Raw genomic sequence first — 20,636 nt, 5'->3', positions numbered from 1 at the left:
GTTTAGATATGTGTTTATGTATGTGTATGTACACTCTAAAAAAATAATGCAGTAGCTTGGTAAATATCACAAAATAAACAGTTAATATAATAAATTATAATCAAATCTTATAAAATCATTTAAAATGAGAGATATAAAAATGATTTCGACTCCAACAGTTAATTTCTCTAAAAATATACTTATTGTTTTCATTCAATAAACTTGAATAATATAAGTATTTAATAAACAGATTATATTTTTAGCATAGACGTGAATTCTACGTGGTGAATTCTAACATTATATTTAAGTTACTTTACTTTGACTTTAACACTATATTTCAATGTTTCACAGCTTTAAAATGTACTTAAATTTAAGTTAAATTTTAGTGTAAATCGTTTCACGTAGAATCACCATTATAACGTTAGAGTACCGCCTCTTTCCTCCGAACCAGTTCAAAGTATAAGAGTATTTTCCTTTTCTTGCTCCTCAGAGAGGTGTGTACAGGTTTAGTTATCCCCTCGGGGTCATTTTCAGAGACGTCTCCCCCGCAGCTGTCAGCGTTTACTGCACGTTTATCTCTGCTGTTTGCCGAGTATTTACCACAGTTACAGAAAGCAAACAGATTACCGCGTGAAAGAGACGCGGGCAGCTGTCAGACGCCCGTCTGATGACAGGTGCTCATTAAAACCACAGGTACCACAACATCAACCATCCCGTCTGAGACTCCGAAACACAGCGAGACGAGAGATGCGGTGACAGATAGCCGAGAGAAAGACAGACAGACAGAGATCGACAGATAACACAAGCATTAAATGGAGAGAGACAGACAGGTACCTGTCGCCCTGACGCTGATGTTCTCCTCCTGTCTCTTGCACGCAAACATCTGCCGGTGCAGCGGAGAGATTTCGCTGGAATGCAAAGCACTCGTGTGAGGCGTCTCTCTACACACCCCATCACCGCCGATGCTCTCGCCCGTCGCCCGGTGGCCGCTCGGCTCGGTTTGGCACACCCTGATTTTAGGAATGCAGCGAGCAAGGTCCGCTTCTTCGTCCTCAGGAATGGGGTTGTACCAAATCTCCCTTTCATCATCTGCGTCGTTCTCCTCAGCCGGATCCGGGCGACGGGGTGGATGTGGGGAGGTCTGACTGGGTTTGACGTTGGGGCGTCGCAGGCGTGATGATGCTTCTGTAAAGGGCCCGGGGCCGGATGGAGGGTGTGTTTGTGGGTCCTCCTCAAACGGTGTAAAGTCTTCAGGGTGCGGGACGGGACGGGCGGAGCTCTGCTGCAGCCAATTGCGCTTCTTGGAGACGGTGATGTGGTTGATGGGGGGCTGACGCGTGCACGGGTCACGGCGAGATACGCCGGACGACCCAGCCATACAGTCCATCGCTACTATAACACAAGAAACATCACTGTCACAAAATGACAAAAATATCAACTCTGTCATCATTTATTCCCCCTCATGTGATTGTAAATCTGACTCATTCATCAGCGGAACACAAAAGAAGATATTCTGAGAAATATAAATAAAAATATGTTCTTTGATTAAAACATTCTTCAAAATATCTACTTTTGTGTTCTGATAAGAAAAAAACTCATGAAGGTGAGTGAATGATTGAAGGTTTTTCGCACCATACCCGGTTATGCGGAATAATGTTTTACCATCTCAAAGGTTTAAACATCTTATATCATGAAACCACTGGAATTGTAGTTCACAAGTGTTTCTCATATAAAATAATCGGAGCAGAATCGGAGGACCAGATACACAGTTAATTCTAGCACATATTTCCTCCACAAACATACAAATGTGTAGTAAACTTTGTGAATGAGCTGTGCGGTTTCACATCAATCTGGAGTCTCTTTCCTGTTAAAAAGACCTCTGGCTCGACCCGACTACTGTACAATAATCATACGCTTCTCTAGACGTATATACAAAATACACACAAATGCCAACTTCAGCTAAACCCACAACACTGACCCGACACGTCCACAAACAGTCACGCACACACACATAAAAGCCTTCATTTCATTACACAGGACTGCCGTGCAAACACTTTCTCATGAAACAATCCCACAATGCCACTGTGCAATTACGCCACCATCAGAAACACTAAACCACGCCGCTACTAAAAACGTACAGCGTGTGTGTGCAAGAGGTCAGAAGAGAGATTTGAATATAAATCTCAAAACGTTTCATTACAGTCCGCCCGCAAGAATTCTGGGATACAGGAGCGAACGGCTGCAGAAGCAACGAAACATCATGCGAAATAAAAGCACTGAAAATAAAGATTGGAAATGAGAAAAACACAAAAAGAAACTTTCATTATATATTTACTATAGTAAAGTCCTTCTGCAGCGTTTTGACCATTACCATAGTACACATTGAAGTACACTACAGCTTATTCAATAGAGTTACTATCACAGAATACTGTAGTGCTGTAGCCTAATCTCTACAATATACAGTGTTTACTATCCTACAGTATGTATATGAAGAGTATTCCACATCCACATGGATTAGGAACAACTTAATGATTTTCTTTTTCGGCTAGAAATGAGGATTTTAAAAACAGCTCGGGATGGAATGTGATTTAAAATGCGTGGGACGTGCTGATCTCCGGTCGAGGTGAAGTCTTGCCGTGACATGCTGTAATACCGCAGTAAAGATTGTTTTGATACGTGTTCTACCCTCAGCCGGTGACACTACTGAACCTGCACACTTTCACTGGGTTCTCAAGCAAAAACAAAACCATGTGACGTTACACTTACGTAAGGTGGATTTCAGCCGTCGGGCTAAGCTCTTTAACGGCTCCACTGATTCTCATCTACAGATGCATGGAGACCTGAAGACGAAGGTGCTGAAGGTACAGGATGCCCATACAGACCATGAGTTCACAGGACAGATTCACTGGTCTCGAAGTGTATCTGTGTTTAAACTTCACTCTGCTCTACCGACCGATAAAAGAGTTTATAAGAAACGCAACTCGAGAGACGCTGATATTTCTCACAACACAATGCCACTCGAATGGAAACATCTTGTGACACGACACACAACCACTTCAGGCTTCAGTCTCCACACTTCAATATGAAAAAGGATTAAACTGAATTTGTTAGATGGAAAAGCTTTCAGAACAATAACACGCTTTCGTTTAAGAGCAAAGAACTCATTAACACATGACCACCCACGACTCTACAGTACATCAACATCTGTTCTGTGTTTACTTACTTCGCACGCCCATAAGAAAGAAAAATCACACATGAGATGACATTAAAGTCCCAGTGAAATCAAATATGACAATGCCTACTTTTTCATGAAATATGGCAGAGTTTATTGTTAATAGTTTCTCAATGTGGGTCGTTCTCTTTTTTTAATTCGTGTGCCCTCATAATCTCTGGTTAAAATCTGAAAATGCACTTCCGTCCTGTAGCGACTGTTCATCTTAGATTGGGCGGGGCATCCGTTAACTCCTCCCCTTCGACTGTCAGTCTGCCGACAGTTCCATTTCAAAATGCAACGGCTGCTTTTATACATCCAATCAAATCGCAGAGAAAGGCGACAGCCACGCCCGCTATTTTTCCCAAATTCCATTTCACTCGGAAATGCGTCAAAATAGGGAAGTAAAAACGATCGCAACTTCCGGTTCATGGGGATTTTTACTATCGCACGTATTTCTCATAGACATCAATGAGATTAAATAAACAGCAAATAAATACAATCTTATCTGCGCTTCTCTTGAGAAATCTCAGAACTGTCTCCGTCATAAGAGTTTCAGTGGAGATGTCAACAATGTGTCAAACTGACCTCAGATTAGTTTAGCAAGCTAAGAAAGAGCAAGCGGTGTGAGAAAACCAATTTAGCAAAACTCGTTTTAGTTCTTTTTAATGCATGAAAGGAAATTCCAAGCAGCTGTAAAGATAAAATACACATATTAACTTCTGTAGCAGAATTGTAAGTGAAATAAGCGCCTGAAGATTGTGAAGGAAAACAGTCTCAGCTGGAACACATGTGTGAGTGGTTGTTGTGTTTGTTGTTTCTCCGGCACGGAGATGTTATTTGTGGTCTGGAGGAGTTTGGGTTGAGCTGTGCTCAGAGGTTATCGAGTTAAAAGCTCACCGGTGACTGCCGTGACTGTTAAAGGGTCTTTCATGAGGACCAACGTGTTCTCACACGCTGAGAATTCCAGCCCACAGACACACACTCGCTTACTATCTTCCTCTGAATATTTACACACACGCAAACAAGTGTGAACTTTAGACACTTCTAAATATGGAGCAATGTATTTGGTTTCAAAAGCCGTCGCTTGAGGGAGTCGTAAGTTCTGCCGAAACAATTACACACGTTCACGAGCGCCGTCTGCGACCGTAAAAACTCTTAGTGGCTCATGAGGAAACTGGGCTTCTTCCAAAGACATAAATCAATTATACTGTAAAATAAAAACATAGAAGGGGCCTGACAGAGGATTACAATGCTTTGAATACAAAACAAACCATCACGTAGGACTTGTTCTTTGTAACTCTGTAGGCGTGAAAACTGAAACCTGAAAACTATTCCGTCCCTTAGGTCACATTTAAAACAACCCGAACGCCATTGAATTACCAAACAAAGTGGAATTTACTGTTCAAACATGTGACTGTGTTTTCTTTTTCAAAGCTCAGGAGATGTGATGGACTTCTCAGTTGTGTACCAACTCACTCTCTGAAACGCTTGGAATGAAACTGTAATTTGTTGAAACACACGAGATTTAAGCAAATTTGATGCCAAACGATATTCAATAATATCCACTTTTGCAGACTTGACAAATCTGAGCTCAGTTTGACACATCATTGAACTCTCTGCTCAAACTCTGAAACGACATTTCTGACACTTTTTCTCAAGATAAGTTTCTGAGACTTCACTGATATCCAGGAGAAATACAGTGAGAAATCTCGTGTGATGTTTTTTTTGTTTAAGCCGTTGGTTTGTGTTTTGGGCCCCTGAGGGACGTTCTAGAGTAACACCCGTCTCTCTCTCTCTCTTGTTTCTGTGCAGTCATTACTACACAAACACCTGAACGCTCTTTATTACCAGATTGCACACATTCCAAGAGCCACATCATGATGTCATCAACTCCGGTGACCAATCAGATCATTCTTTAACATCAACACTGGGTACACAAAGTTACTGTTTATGCGAAGAGTCTTTTTTTTATGTGCATTCCAATTAATAACAAACTGCATCAAGTGTATTTTGTGTATAATAAGCGTATTTGCAATGAAGTATATATATATATATATATATATACAGTCAAATTAAAGTAAAGAGCATCCTATGAAAATAATTTGATTGCAAAATATAACTTCTGTTTTGTTTGTTATAAAAATTACCCAGAAATGTTTTTGTGACATTCACAACTATATTCCTAACAAGACAGGAAAACACAAATAGTTTAGATCTCAATCTCAGTCTATTTTTCAGACACCTTCGATTAAAATAACCCAGGGATAACAGGACAGACTAATCCCACTTTAACGAACGTGTAATGTCTCTTTTCTAATCCCTGCCTGCATTGAAGCCCTCAGGAACACTGAGCAAACAAGCGCAGCGACGACCTCGGCATTCCAAATATTCCCTCCTCGGGGCACAGCGTTTCCATGGGACGGGAATTCACTCCAGAATATTTCACCGCAGGCGAGAACAAACATCACCGTCTCGCCAGCGGACAGCTTTATTCTGCGTAACATTAAGAATTATGTTGTCAAGGACCACAAGCACACACATTGATTTTTGATGGTGGAAATTAACTGTGTGTGCAAGTATAATGAACCTAATAATGTCCTCGCCATGATCCACTCACAATGACTTGTGACGGTCGCAATACACACACACACACACATATAAAAAACACAACTACTGTAAAAGATCCGGCCAAATGAATGTAAAATCATCTGCAACATTCTCATCCGTGTCTCAGATATTTCTCCTGAGAACAAGAGTTGATCATTAAATGTGAGAAAACTGATGACTTCGTTCTCCCGAGAAATAAAAAGAATATGAAACTTCTGGCACAATAAGGTTCAATCATGAATGAAAATTGTAAAAAAAAAAAAGGAAGTCGCTAAATTTCTCAACAGTTTAGTGATGAACACATTCTGATCTCAAATTCCTGATGGTTTCATGATATAAGACGACTCGACAACAAAGACTTCAGAGAACCCGAGCACATCACATCAGCAACATCACTATAAAACAACCCGCCGCCACCGTCACCATGACGACAAGCATGAGCTGAAGGATTCTGTGAGTGTGTTAGTGTGTGGAGTCCGCCGGCACACGCTTCTACCAATCATGTTACATGAAATGACATTAGTGATGAGAAGAAAACCCCTCCACCGATCAAAAGACACCCAGAAAGAGCTCAGCGCGGCGTCTGAAGTTTGATGGGAGATGAATGAGAGGATTTTGGAGGCCCGGCGTCTATACCTGACCGCTGCTGCGCTCCTGCTGATGTGATTTTGCTCACGCTGGTTTCAAATCTCATCTGACCGCTGCTTGCTCTCAGCGAGGAACCGGCAATCCTCTCCTTCATCTCAGACGACAGCATGCGACCTCTCAGCATCCACTCCTGCATCTTGTTGACCGTGACGCCCGGATGTTTAGCCACAACGCCAGCATCGCCCGACTGCACCGGGAGGATTTCTGACGGCCCCACAGAGCCGCCGACCGACTCTCGACTCACATTACGAACGGGACCCTCACGGCATTGCAGCGGGACGTCTCCTGCAGCCGGGCGGCTTTGGCCGTTTGAGGGCCACTCTGAAGAGTACTTCACCGCGCTGTCACTCAGAGACCTCTGGAGAGCGTGTTTCACCCCGGCTGTGGACATGTCCGTCAGGCTGCCCTTAAACTCCACTCGGCAGCGTCCAGAGCCCGTAAAGAGAAGCGAATCAGACTGGAAACCCTGCGCACCGACACGTTCATCCGACAAACACGCATCGCTTCCCGTGTGTTTGGCCGTGGAGCGTGAACTGACGCTTTCGTGGGACACGCTAGAACTACTGACCTGATCCACGAAGCCCTTATCTTCGACCTGACCTTCAGACGGGATGTCGTGCATGGTGTTAATTAATAAGTAATAAGCTTCGTTCAGCTGCGTCTTCAGCCGGTCCGTTTCATTGGCTCCTAACTCTGAAGCGTGGACAGCGCACGGTTCCGCCACGGAGATTCGGTTAACCGTGCCCTGGTTTTGCGCGTAAAAAGGCAGAATTTGGTTATCGTAATAATCGTCGTCCTCGCTGTGGTCAGAGTGGTGTGGGGGCGCACCGGGGGTCACGATTATCTCCAGCTCTGTGGGGAAAAAAGTGGGACTTTGTAACGCGGGCATCCTGAAATCTCCGTGATACTGCAGTGAACTTTCTAGAACCTGAATGAAATCGTCCGTATAATGAAACCCACGAGGGGTTCTGTTGGGCTGCTGCCTCGTGACTCCGGCCTGTAGCTCGCGCAACGCTACATTTGTATCTTTACTCTTTACATCTGTTACATTTAAAGCGTTTAAAGGGAAGCGCGCGCAGCTTCCGAACCCGATCGAGTCTCCGCGTACGCGCTGCGTGTGCACGCGCTTCATCTCCGTCGCTTCGCTTTGATCCGAGACCCCCGCGGCGCCCCCCGGCGCGACCACCGGATCCGCCGTCCGGATCCCGTTCACGCCTCTCTCTTTACCTCTCATAAACTCTCTTCCTGCGTGCTTTAGAGAAACTTTTTCTTTACCTTCTCTCGGTCGGTGGTGCGCGCTGCTCGCGTCTTTCCCTTTGGCTTTCTTGCCCCTGAGTTTGGCTAGTATTGTCCTCCGCAGAGGATCCGCCATCGGTACCGATCCTCCAGCTTTGGTTCCGTTCAGCGGCGTTTCGGAGACGAATAAACCGGGAGCGAGGCGTCCGACGCACCGCGATCAGAGCGCGTCTCCATGATCCACTGATATCCACGAAAACTCTCTCTCTCTCTCTCTCTCTCTCTCTCCCCGCACCTCCTCCTCTGTTGAAATAGTTCAGATAGTTTCTGGTGGGGGTTAAAGGTTTAGAGGCGGAGCTCAAACTCCACACGCGCTTCCACTTTACACAACATATTACATTTGTTATAATAATAAAAAACTTCATGTTATCGGACTTTATCTACATTATTAAAAGGATCATTTTAAATGTTTTCCCACACACACAGAAATACTGCGGTACAATTAAGTATTTACAATAGCTATTATTATTATTATTATTATTATTGCAACACTTTGTAATACTGCACTGTTCTGAAGTGAACTACAGTTATATTGATAGAAAAAGTAAACAAAGTATAGTTCAAAAACCATAGCATCTAGAATGTTACTATAGTAAATACTAAAGTATACTAAGGTATATTACAGTCAAATATATTATATTATGAATATCAATTTGCCTATAAATTTAAGATATTTTACATCTCCTTTCTTCGATTCACCGCAGTAATCCAATAATAACAATTTATATACAGTTTTCACGTTACATGTCAGTTTGACGTCATCAGACTTCAACATACATAAAGAAAAGTAGGCCTTCGTAACCTTCGTGCTTTTTTAACCTTCTTACTTCTAATGTTATTTTCTAGTGTATTGCACCTGAACTCTTATTGAGATGTATAATTATTATAAATTTAAACTTTCTTGTATTTTACCACAAAAAAGTAGGCCTTCAAAAAGTAACCTGCAGTTTTATGTTTCGAACAGAGCTGGCGCTAGAGACTCAACGATTGCAATGACGGAATGTGTATGATATATCGAATTGGAAGCTGTTGATGGGTTTATATTACAGGAGATGTTCAGACCTGCTTCTAAACGTCAGATTACAACCCAACACTCATTCTGACTAATAGGCTGATTACGTTTCAACAATGCTGTAATTATTACCGCCGAGGCATTTATTGAAATTATAACCCATCCGCTCTCAAAGGGAAAGTGTATTCAGCTCAGACTCATTCATATTCTGTCCATCTTGTTTACAAACTTGTCAGCGCACGTCTGACGGGCACAAGGCCCGCAGAGATCCCATCAACACGCCTGCAAGTCCCGGCAGCCTCTGACTTCTGGGAATAACTGGGAATTTGTGCCTGAAATAAAGCAAATCTCTTCATCTCTGCTCACAAAGATCTCCTGATTATAACACTGACTCCTGTGAGTCGCATCAACAGCACAGCTCAAATGTTAAATCTTGAAAACAGACAGTAGTAAACAAATCGCTGCTACATTCTGCTATTTAAACATCATATATAATGTGAGCATCTTCTGTTCTTATATATCCCATCATGCACTAGGGCCACTTCCTAAAAAGAATTGTTTTGCAATGCTTAATTGAAGATCATGTTATAAAATCAGAATTCATCCTCATTTTCTGATCATTATGAATGTGTTTTGATCAGACATGCCAAATAAAATCACACACGCTGGAATGTAACGGCAATGTGTGTCATACAAAATCTACATCCTTCATATTTTATTTGGTCAAGCAGTGGTGTTTGTTCAGAAAATCGCCTCTAGGAGGAGCCAGGTAGATTAGCCAAAAACGTTCAACGCCAGCGATTTTTTCCATATTTTTTGGGTGAACTTAAAAGATACAATTCTTTAAAAATGCAACCGAGAAATCTCATCTGTGTGTCTATCCCACAATGCATCTTTCTTTCTATATCTCTCTCTCTTTTGTGGTGTTGTGTAGGAACATCTGTTTTGCTGGCCTTCATTCAGCGGGTGTGTGTGTGTTGTTGTACAGCTGTCTGCGGTCAGTGTGACACCCTCCTCATTGTTCTACTGAATCTCTCTTATGACTTTGGGTCTCTCGCACCCCAGCAACACAATTTATGGGGGCGACGGCACCTCTGTTCTCAGGACGTAAATTGTCAGGGACCCCTCTGCTGTCTGGTGCTGGGGGATGAAACGCTCCAGACGCCAGAGAGAGACAGAACCCCCGCCAGTGTTGGGCAAGTTACTCTGAAAAAGTAATGAATTACTAGTTACTTATTACATATTCAATAGTGTAATTAGATTTCTGTACTTTTTGGAGAGTAATTTGTATTGAATTACTTATTAATAATTACTATCTATATCATATATCAACCTTCATCAGTTAAGTGAGACATGAAACGACTCTTAATTCATACAAATACATAATATAAACTACATAAATGATTCTTATCGGACTAAAGTATACCAATACATTAAAGCAAGGATATTAAAGTTAGACTTTTAATTATTTTGTTGTCACATATATTACACACAGTATTTAGTTGAATTACTTCAGAAGTAACTCATCAAATGACAGAAAAAAGAAAGGTAATTCCTTACTTTACACTTTCAAGGGAAAGTAATTAAAATACAGTAATTAATTACTCATTAACTGTTAACACCCAACACTGCCCCCCCACACACACAATAGCGCCTGTTAAATTATGAAACTTTTTTGCAAATCGGTATTAAAAAAATAAATACGGAGTGTCAATTATTTACAGTCCGGACAGTTGAGGCTTCAAGTCTTCAAGATGCAATATTTCACCTGCTGGTTAACAAGGTAACAAAGGAAGAGTTTGGTTGCAAAATGAGAAAACTCTGTTTTTAAAATAATGATAACGTAATAAAGAACATGATGTTTTAACGATGTTAAAAATTGAGTTCTCATTTTGGAAACAAACTCTTCAAATGAACAAACACTTGTAAGGTTTTTGTCGTTTTAAAGCAAGCGAGTTGAGTTTAGGTTTGGCCTACACACACACACAGGGGTCCGTTTGATGGTTTTGCGGTTTGTTGTCATCTTGACCCGCTGTGGTTAATTAAATCTGTCTGTCTCTCCCCCGCTGTCTGTCTGCTACTGTGAGTTTACCCCCTCCACAGGTTAAGTGCCCCCGGGGGTCAGACTATCTGCCTCCTACCCCTATATGTCCTCCCTACCACACAGTGTGCAAGATTAAGATCAGAGCCTCACAAAATACTTCCTGACAAAAGTTGGACACACATTTTAGATAAACAGTGTAGTCATCAAGATATGAATTATTAAGAACCAAACATCTCATTTCAAATCTTTGGAACAAAACTTTCTCAGAGATGATGAAACACAGTACTATTGAAGAAGAACTTCATGTATATTTGTTTACGAACAATTCAACCCTTTAAGCACAAAAAGTGAGATCAAAATAATTTAAGGATGAATAATAAAGGTATACGTTGTAAACATGCAACTTCATTTTAATGCTTTAACCATTTTCATCCTTTTCTCACAGTTTATTGACTTAAAAAGTAAATATTAAGGTAATAAAGCGAGCTAGATGCACTAAAAATGATTTTTTATGTTTAGTCATATTGTTGAAAGGAGTTGTCTTTTGATAGACATTCATGTTGAAAGGAGTTGTGTTGAGTCAATATAAAACAATTGGGCAGGGGACTTATACTGCATTTCCCAGCATGCTTTGCGTATAACTGCATTTTGAGAGTTATACTCTTAAATAAGTGTTATTTTCAGTAAAAAGAAACACGTGTTAGTGTTTAATATTCATTTTTCTTTAAGGTTTTGAAGTGTTTGTTTTATTTTTGAGTTTAGTGGATACTATTGTTCAGAAAAGCGTTGCCATTGGTTAGGTCGTGGGCGGGTTTAATCTTTTATTTGCACTTCTGTTGAGCTCTATATCTTCTTATTGAATTATCTAAATTAAGTAATGTCTAATTAATGTTAAATATATATATATAGAACATGTTCTTGAGTGCTTTCATTAAATCATCTAATCGATTAAATTGGGTTTATTTTGCTTTAAAATATGCATGTATATGACACTTTTAATTGAATCAAGACTACTAAAAACATGAAGTACATACAACAAGATTACAGAGAATAGATTTTGTTGGAGAAATGCAATTCAATTTCGTGAAAACTTTTTCCTTCATTTAATTAAGTTCGTTCAACAACTTTTTTAAAGCGAGTATCAAGACACATCTCGGTGTGCAGCAGAAGTAAACACACAGAGACGCAGAAGGTCACAATTTCCTGTTTCTCATTACTACGGCAACAGGAACAGTAATGACACTTGCATGTCCATTGCCATGGCAACCAACATTGTCTCTCTAATGAATACTCACACTGTTAGACACTTAAAGATGCACAAACCTCAGAAATGTAAGATATGAATATTTATAACAGCGTACATTTGTGAACCGCTTCACTCTTAAAAATAAAGGTGCTTAAAGGGTTCTTCACAGCGATGCCACAGAAGAACCATTTAGTCAAAGGTGTTATAACGGACCATCTCTGTCTGACCTTTTAATAATCCAAAGTCTTCGGATTTACATTTGCATTTGGCAGACGCTTTTATCCAAAGCGACTATTGCATTATCCTATACATTTATACATAGGTATGTGCAATCCCCTGAGATCCAACACACAACCTTGCATTGTTAACACAATGCTCTTACCACTGAGCTACAGGAAAGCTGCAAATGTTCTTTATGGAACCCTTCCTTCGAGAAGAACCTTTACTTAACTTTCATAAGTTCATAAAGTGTTTTTATATAATAAAAGAAAAGAGTTCCTCTCTAAGTGTCGGTGAAGCTGTGTGTTTTCTCTTCAGTGAATGTAGGTCACTCTCTATGGAAACTCTTAGTAGATGCATGTCTGTGGTCTACAGGAGACCCGAGCGGTCGCTTCATACACTGTGAATCACATTTACATGGTCAATCATTAACCCAACAACTCAAATATCACTCTGCATTTTCAACACAGCCGAGGAAACGGATTCAACGAGCCGTAATGCTGTTTACTGAGTATTCAAAGAGCATCTGGACTCATATTAATGAATAACTGAAAAACTCACCGCCAGCATCTTACATTCAAAAATGATTTTACAAACTGACGACAAAACTTTTAAAGATCCTATGACTCTTTCTTGAGACCATTAATGTGCTGCTGCTTTAGTCTCAATGAAATCAAAAGTGAAGTTTGTTGGCTTTTGGCATTTACATGTTAGTCTCAAGAATATACATGAACTAGTGTACTTCAAAACATTGATCAAATTCACATTGACAAGATATAAGCACTCAAAATGTTCAGTCTCTCACTTCTACGGATTTTTATGACATTATTTTGAAATCGTTCTGCTCCAACTTCCTGTTTCAGTGGAAATGAAGTTGAACAGTTCAAAACAAGTCGATGGATTTTTAAACTTCCACTTTATGAAATTTAGCAGAATCTAGTGGTGAGGTTGCGAATTGCAACAAACGTCTCACTCCACATCACTGCCCCCCTTTTGAAGCCTTACGGGGGCTAAAACAAGACAAGATTCTTTCTAGAAAGAGATAACATATTAATGAGACGCGCTCTGTAGAAACAACATGATGAATTCCATGTATGGGGACCCGCGTCATATGTAATATGTAGATAGGAATAGCTCATTCTAAGATAATAAAAACATAACGTTTCATCATGTAAGGTCTATATACACCTCTGAACACATAGATGTATATATTATATTGCATTCTGTCAATAGATCCTCCAAAACATGACAAATTGATCCTTTAAAGCGCTCAAAAACCAACACAAGAAAAACTCAACTCACAAGCACAGCTTCGGGTGGTTCTGGGTTTCAAAGTTCTTTGCCCGACCTGAAAAATCATACAGATCATGTACTAGGATGTGTTGTTGTTCATCCAGATGTGACGGTAATGTTAACACACACACAGATCAGATCGGTGTGTTGAGGACCGGCACGCTGGAATTTTATCATGCGCTTATTTACCTGTTTCATGTCTACAGGAGATGACAGAATGCTCTGGAATTCCTCTGATGGTTTCATGCTCCAGGGAGAAAAATGACATACACCTTTTCATCTTCCAACCTGCAGGAAAATCTCCAGCTCCATAAACTGTATGAAATGATTCTAATGACAGCTGGACATATTTCACAAGCATCACAGACAGACGGACAGAGAGACAGGTGGATATATTAACATCATTACATTCAGAGAGAGAGAGAGAGAGAGAGACCTCCACAAGAATGCATATGTTGATTTACCAGTTGTTTTAATCCCTGAATATGTATTTTATAAAAAATTTCAATGAAGTTCCTGACCAATTAAATATTTAAGAAAAAAAAATCCAGATCATTAAATGATCATCAATTCCAAAGATTTAAAAGAAGATTTTATAGATATAGTTTCACTTACAGTCAGTTCAGACTAGTGGAAATGATCCTTCGTCATCAATAAACAAACTACCAACACACTTTTGATAACACCCAGAATAACTAAATCCACCAAAGGGGGTCGAGCTTAACTCTGGAATAGCCTGGAGGGTCGGACACACTCTGCCAATATAAATCTAGATTAAAGACACATATCTACAGCCAAACATTCACGTAATGCAAAATATACAACAACAATAAAAAGAACAGGAGCTACGTATTTCTGCTTTTCTCCTGTAAACACTGTGAAAAGAGTTGAATTCTATTTCCTGATATTTCCAAGTTTTCCTTGACTGTGGCATCCAACATACAGTGGATGAAATCTTGTTCACTTACGCCACCTAGTGGCAGTACAGCACCGGTACAAATCAACTGTGTTTTAAGAGTACCATTGGTTGTTATAAGAGATTACCTTGCAGAAAATGTTCTATAATCTAGCCCCACACAAACCCCTTAAAAATGATCCGCAAACAAACCTGTTGACATGATCGGATTAAGGAAAAACATGAATTGAGTCTTTTCAAAAAGAACAGAGAAACAAAGACTCTGAGTTTTCAACGTTTATCAATCGGAGCAGCTACATTTAAAACACACAGAAATCATTCAAACAAAACAATCAATGGAGATTGTTGTAAAAAATAAGCATTTCTTTAAAGCAATTTCCGGGGACGTTTTTTAGAAACAGTAGATTGAAATGATATATGAAATATTGACTTTAAAATGTCCAAATCTCTGATGCTGTTCAGGTCAACATCGGGAGAAAGGTGAAGACTCCCAAACAAGCATTAAAACAGACTAACCAGGTTAAATTTCAGTCATTACACTGTCTGAGGATCCTCTTTTCCTCTTCCACAAAGTTCTTATCTGATGTTGCCTGTCCAATATCCCTCTTTCTCTTCTCCTTCTGCTGAAAGGTTTCCACTCGCTGTTTCTTTGCAGACTTCAGGTTCTTTCCCTGTTCATCGTCATCTGTGATGATAACCAGAGTCAGACACATAATACACCCATCCATCAAGATTACACATGCTAGAACCAGACCGGACATCACCTGAGTCCAGATGAGATGGCTCCTCCTCCTCCTCCTCCTCCGGCAGGAAGCGGGCGGGGCCGCGGTGGGCCTGTGGGGCGTCATCACCGTTATCTTCATAGACATTTGACCATTTGATGGCCATGTCCATTCCAGCAGGAGGTCCCTTCTTCTTCTCCTCTGTCACATATGTTTGGGGTGGAGGTACGGCATTGGTCTTCCACAATTTAAACACTTTTGGAGGCTGAAACATATCAAAAACCTTTACTGAATAATATTCAACATGAGCTGAACCTTTAAGAGCACTTCAAAATGATTCTTCAAAATATATACAAATCATAATTCATCAATCATACTTTTGTATGTCAATATTATATGTCATTGCTATAGTGAACATGCATAGTAGAATTTGACAATGCAAGTAAGATGGTAAGAAATGAAAACAAAATAAATGTATGAATGAATGAATGAAACAGACATTACATGAAAGTGACTCGAGCAAAATAAACTCCCCGTTTACATTTGCACAAAACAAATGACCGTCACAATAAGACATTAGAGTCACATAAAGGTAACATAGTTTACATTATAATCAAAACATGGCTCAGAAGAAAATATTGGTCTATTTTTTAACAATGCTTATCATTGTTCTATAAAGTTATTGAGTACTTCTGCAGTTGAATCTATTTGAAACAGGTGTTTCTAAGATTGTATTTATTCATATTTTAATTTAAGACATATAAGAAGAATCAAAACAGGTGGACTGCATATAGTTAACCGAAATAAGCGCGCGGAACAGGTGTCAATCTCGACTACAGGTGAGCTCTGACCAATCAGAGGACAGTTTTCTCATACGTCAAATACCTTTCCTAACCCTCAGTAAACACATTACAGTAGCTGAACTGTGACCCTGTAAAAGTGAACCGAACTCTAAATAAAACGCAACATTATTGGCTTTCATTCACATTATTTGGCGTTAACTGAGAGACACAAGACGGCCTCACCTCTTCCGGCGCCTTCACGGTTCTTCTGTCCCAGTCAATCACTTTATTAAGCGGATTATAGAGGAACGCGGGTTTGCTGACGGACTGGAACAGATCGTCGGGTTTCGGCAGCGCTTCGGCGGCTCGTTTGCGACTCTGAGGTCCGGATCCTCCGGACGACTCGGGTCCGCCTTTGCTCTTCTTACTGGACTCATTCGTGTCAGAATCACTGGAGCTGTCACTCAGATCATCATATCCCATGAAGAAATTACGACCCTCGGCTTTCTCCTCATCGCTCATGGCTAACCAGGACTGAAAACACGGCCGGAGTCAGTGACTGTGGGTTTATTCGGAACGGCAAAACAACAACTAAACAACAGCCGCCATTTTGAACTCGACGCGCTCTGATGACGTCATAAACTTAGGCGGAGAAGAAAGGTCCGAAGCCTCATAAAACCAAGATCGCGGGGATGGAAGCCTTTATTAAGGGCGATATATATATATATATATGTGTAAATTGTTACAAAAACCAACATATATATATATATATGTATATGTGTAAATTGTTTATTTTAAAAGTCGAATTAAAAGCTTTTTAGTACAAACATGCTTTTTGTGTTACTTTATTCCGCACATCTGAGGATGGACCAATCAGAATGTTCTGTGATCACTTGATTCAGCACATAAATAAAAATAAAGATATTTATTTAAAACTTGAGTGATTATTCATTTTATATGAAGTACCTATATTTTTTTTGAAATAATAACGTTGAATCAAACATGAAATGACTGAAAGATTAAATCAAAATAGTTTTTAGACAAAACATGTGAAATTTCAGTAAATATTTGCTTAAAACAAGCAAAAAGATCTGCCAATGGGGTAAGAAAAATAATACTGGATTAAGATTTAAATTTTTCTTGGTCACTTAATTCAAGATTATTGTTCTTGACCCATTGGCAGATTCGTTTTGCTCGTTTTAAGCATTAATTCCCTTAAAATTCTATTGTTGTCTAAAACAAAACAAAAATTGTTAGACATGTGTACTGGAAAACAAAACAAAAATAGGAAGTAAGAAAGTCATTGTTTGCAGTGCACTGACCTGCTTTTTTCTCAAAAACCAACAAACATCTCAGAGCGCACACACACCATCAGCAGAGATCTAAACAAACTAATGGCGAATAAAATCACCATACTGTATATTTCAAATACAAAGAAATCACCAAAACCGTTATTAACCCTCATGTCCTTTTCCATATGTTTACAGTGAATGAAAATCTCTGGCAAGTCAAAGAGGGAATGTTTACGTCTGATGTCTATCATCTGACATGCTATAGCACATTACCCATAAACCCATCAGAAATCATCGAGGTTTAGTAAGGAGAACAATACTGAAGGCATCAGACAGGTTCAACAGACTATGAAAGTGTCCGGAAGCTTTTTCACTCTCATGATGAAACTGGGAAAGAATTTCTTCTGCATGCTGAGATTGTTAAAGAGGTAAACACTTGTAATCTCTGAGAACATGACATCATACAGTGTGACCTGGGAATGTTTTGACCGGCTGACATTGTACCTGTACTGAAAAACAGCAGATATTTGACATGAAGACAAATAATGATGACGCGTTTCAAAGCATTCAGGAGAGCGAAAGATTTCTGCAGAAGAATTCTCTTTTTATATAAGTGTACTGATCCGTTGACATCAAGTCTGTCAGTTTCACGAGTCCAGCCTCTAAATCATCGACTGAAAGAGAAAAATACTAACCGATGTATTACAACACACGCTTAAAGCCTCCAGTGAATTGATCTTTCCAGCCAAGTTTACAAAACAATGTGGTCTTACGTACGTAAAGTTCACTTACTAGTTCAGCAACAAACACAGACATATCAAATCATTTCTACCAATCTTGTGTACAAATGTCTTTACTTATCACAGATGTAAAAAATCACGTTTTCACACTGGAGATGGAAGGTCAAGTTGGGCAAATGGCATTATGGGATACAGTGGACACACTTTGATATCAAAAGTAATTCTGGTGTTTCATACAAACAGAACATACATTGATCAGTCATCAGATTAAGGCATCTGACTAGACATCACATTTTAAATGACATCACAGCGAGGATGGACATCTGACCACTTTTCAGCAACAGCCTGAGAATCAAAACGGCCCAGAGGTTTCAGTGAAAGTCTGACAGTAGGAAGAAATACATGTAACTGGTTATGTAATTAAAATGTGAGCAACTGTATTTCAGTAGTTACTTTTACACGGGTAGTATTAAAATTACAGTTACATCCGAAGAATATTTTAAATGACCAAAGTGAATTTTTATGTCATTTGTTTCATTTAAACATTAATATCCATTCATGTAAACAGCAACTGTTGATTCTCTGAATTTGAAAATCTGCAAAGGCTTCCTAAACTACAGTTATGCTCATAGGTTTCTTTATCGAAAATGCAAGTTCTATTTTACTCAAAATTGTGAGTCTATAACTCTTCTTTTCTTAGATCTTGGACTACAATGTCCAATGATGGAAAACTGTAAAACTGATGTTGGTTAAAATAATATGCAGAGGATAGTCAAGTCCTCTGTTTGGTGATCCCTTTGTGTTAGGTACCTTACAAATATTTATAAAGTAATGAGATTAGGTTACAACATATGTGTTACATTTTAAAGCATGTCGTTTTTAATCTGTAGAGAAATACTTGAGTATAAATCTCTCATGTCCTAGAATCCCCAATCGCAACAATAATTTCTGTTTAAGCTTCAGCACTTTACAGAAAGAACTTGAAAAACGTGTTTTTATGTTTGATGTTTTATGTTTGATTTTCTCTTCACATGAAAGAAACTGATTTTGTGTTTCTTGACTGTTGTTTCATCACGGCTAATAAACCAATAGACTTCCTTTCACAGTAAATGACGTGCACTAGAGATCATTCGTTTGAACATTTTACACAGAAATGTCACATTTAAACAACAAATTAAATTCTACAAAATGAAACTAAGAGCAGATTAACAAATGATGTTTCAAAGATATGTTCCGCTCGTGTTTCACGAATGACCCTCATCATACAATAAGCGCATGTGATAGTGTAAATGGCTTTCAGGAGAGAAAACATCAGCAGGAGATCCATCACATCTGACTCTTCTTATTGATGAGGACCGAGCAGCAGGTCAGAGCGCCGTCCACCTTCACCTTCTCCTGATTGGACACCGGAATGAGCATGTGATCCTTCAGCTTCTCAAACACCTACAGCAGATAAATCACACATCAAACTTGCCCTTCGACACGACGCCAGGTTTAGCACATCTCTTCTGACAGCTTCACACAATATTGAAGGAAAGTCACATGTGAATCAGTAGCTGGGGATGAACGATATTGCGTAAAGCAGAGCTCGGTGAGGTCGTGGAGGAACGCACAGCTGTGCGGCGTTAAAATAAAAACGACGGAGCGGTTCTTAAACGTCTTCAGGAGAAACATTACACCATCTCATAAAGTCATGTGTCATCGAATGGAGGCGCTCCAAAACTCATGCAGTGTTTTCCTAAAACCATTCCAAGAGAGAATTCCTGAAAATAACAGCAAGTATCTCTCACTTCAGCCTGCCATTGTTTTACACAACTAATACTCTCTCTCTCTCTCTCTCTCTCTCTCTCTCTCTCTCTCTCTCTCTCTCTCTCATACAGACTTCGTTCCTGTGCAACACAAAATGAAACAACGTAACAGCTGCTGTAATTCATCTTTAAAACCACGTGACACATTTGTGACACATTGTCTTTTAGACATTTGATCAACACATCTAACTCGTGTTTGGCCATATTTAAGCAACAAGCTTATGTTTAAGTGTGTCTGACCTTGGCGCTCTCGGGGAACTCTTCAGGTGTGCAGTGGAGCAGGACGGGACCTTTCGAGGACAGATTCATGAAGATGCAGTTTGCAGCCAAATCATCAGGAAGCGTCAGTTTATCGTATGTGTTATCACTCATCTGCTGCATGATCTACAGACGGACAGGAGAAAGGCACATCATTTACAGAGACATGGGTAGTTGAATATATAATATAACGTATTCATCAATATACCGCACATTTGTCCTATAGTGTGACACAGCAAAAGAGTATCAAATAAAACAGATTCATCTTCATTGTCAGATTTTTTGCTATGTCACACTATAGGATACACTTATGATTTGTCAGCAACCCATATGTCTATACTGTATATGTGGAGAGAAAAAACAGAAGAAAAAACTATTACACATTTTTATATGACTCAAAAGGTTCTAACATATAAATCACGACAGAAGCGTGAAAGTTCAGTGAAAGTGTTTGAGGTTGATGACCTCATCATTAAATCATGAGAGGAGCAGGCCTGTGATTGGTCAGTTGTCCCTGGGAGAAGAAACGACACACACACACACACACACACACACACACA

The 20,636-nt window shown here is 39.7% G+C and overlaps 3 protein-coding genes across 5 annotated transcripts in view; all 3 read right to left on the bottom strand.

Annotated features, from left to right (window-relative positions):
* syde2 (synapse defective 1, Rho GTPase, homolog 2 (C. elegans)) overlaps positions 1 to 7,938 on the bottom strand; it is a 31,671-nt gene extending 23,733 nt beyond the window's left edge. Inside the window, exons 1-2 of one of the 2 annotated variants that reach the window (XM_079477444.1) lie at positions 6,437 to 7,938; positions 814 to 1,371 (exon numbers count right to left, since the gene is read on the bottom strand). In XM_079477444.1, coding sequence (XP_079333570.1) covers positions 814 to 1,371; positions 6,437 to 7,820 — 1,942 coding nt within the window. In that variant the 5' untranslated portion in view covers positions 7,821 to 7,938. The remainder of the gene's footprint in view (positions 1 to 813; positions 1,372 to 6,436) is intronic. The other variant, XM_079477445.1, reaches the window with a different exon arrangement.
* A 1,636-nt stretch (positions 7,939 to 9,574) lies between these two features.
* cUnh1orf52 (chromosome Un C1orf52 homolog) lies at positions 9,575 to 16,627 on the bottom strand. Of its 2 annotated transcripts, XR_013787870.1 has the most exons (6): positions 16,222 to 16,606; positions 15,239 to 15,461; positions 14,991 to 15,159; positions 13,748 to 13,846; positions 13,568 to 13,613; positions 9,575 to 9,962 (listed from the first exon to the last, which is right to left on the bottom strand). XR_013787870.1 is itself a non-coding variant. In XM_079478714.1 (3 exons), the coding sequence occupies exons 1-3, from the start codon at positions 16,498 to 16,500 to the stop codon at positions 15,002 to 15,004; spliced, it is 660 nt and encodes a 219-aa protein (XP_079334840.1). In that variant the 5' UTR covers positions 16,501 to 16,627; the 3' UTR covers positions 14,738 to 15,001. The 2 variants fall into 2 exon arrangements, 1 of the variants encoding a protein (XP_079334840.1); XM_079478714.1 differs by lacking the exons at positions 9,575 to 9,962; positions 13,568 to 13,613; positions 13,748 to 13,846 and having other exon boundaries at positions 14,738 to 15,159; positions 16,222 to 16,627.
* Positions 16,628 to 16,815: 188 nt separating this feature from the next.
* The window catches only part of ddah1 (dimethylarginine dimethylaminohydrolase 1), a 31,818-nt gene continuing 27,997 nt past the window's right edge, over positions 16,816 to 20,636 (bottom strand). The window contains exons 5-6 of the mRNA XM_079477864.1: positions 20,059 to 20,202; positions 16,816 to 19,453 (exon numbers count right to left, since the gene is read on the bottom strand). Coding sequence (XP_079333990.1) covers positions 19,337 to 19,453; positions 20,059 to 20,202 — 261 coding nt within the window. The 3' untranslated portion in view covers positions 16,816 to 19,336. The remainder of the gene's footprint in view (positions 19,454 to 20,058; positions 20,203 to 20,636) is intronic.

This window comes from Barbatula barbatula, assembly GCF_947034865.1.
Source record: "Barbatula barbatula genome assembly, chromosome: 17".
Lineage (NCBI taxonomy): Eukaryota > Metazoa > Chordata > Actinopteri > Cypriniformes > Nemacheilidae > Barbatula > Barbatula barbatula.
Note: the sequence above shows the minus strand (reverse complement) of the source record. Positions and strands in the feature narration are given on the sequence as shown.

What these genes read in the sequence shown, in the direction of transcription:
- cUnh1orf52 (XM_079478714.1), bottom strand. Translation starts at nt 16,500, where the DNA reads ATGAGCGATGAGGAGAAAGCCGAGGGTCGTAATTTCTTCATGGGATAT. An exon ending in CCGTGAAGGCGCCGGAAGAG is followed by an intron (nt 15,462 to 16,221) that starts GTGAGGCCGTCT and finishes GATATGTTTCAG; the next exon opens with CCTCCAAAAGTGTTTAAATT. An exon ending in GCCATCTCATCTGGACTCAG is followed by an intron (nt 15,160 to 15,238) that starts GTGATGTCCGGT and finishes TTATCATCACAG; the next exon opens with ATGACGATGAACAGGGAAAG.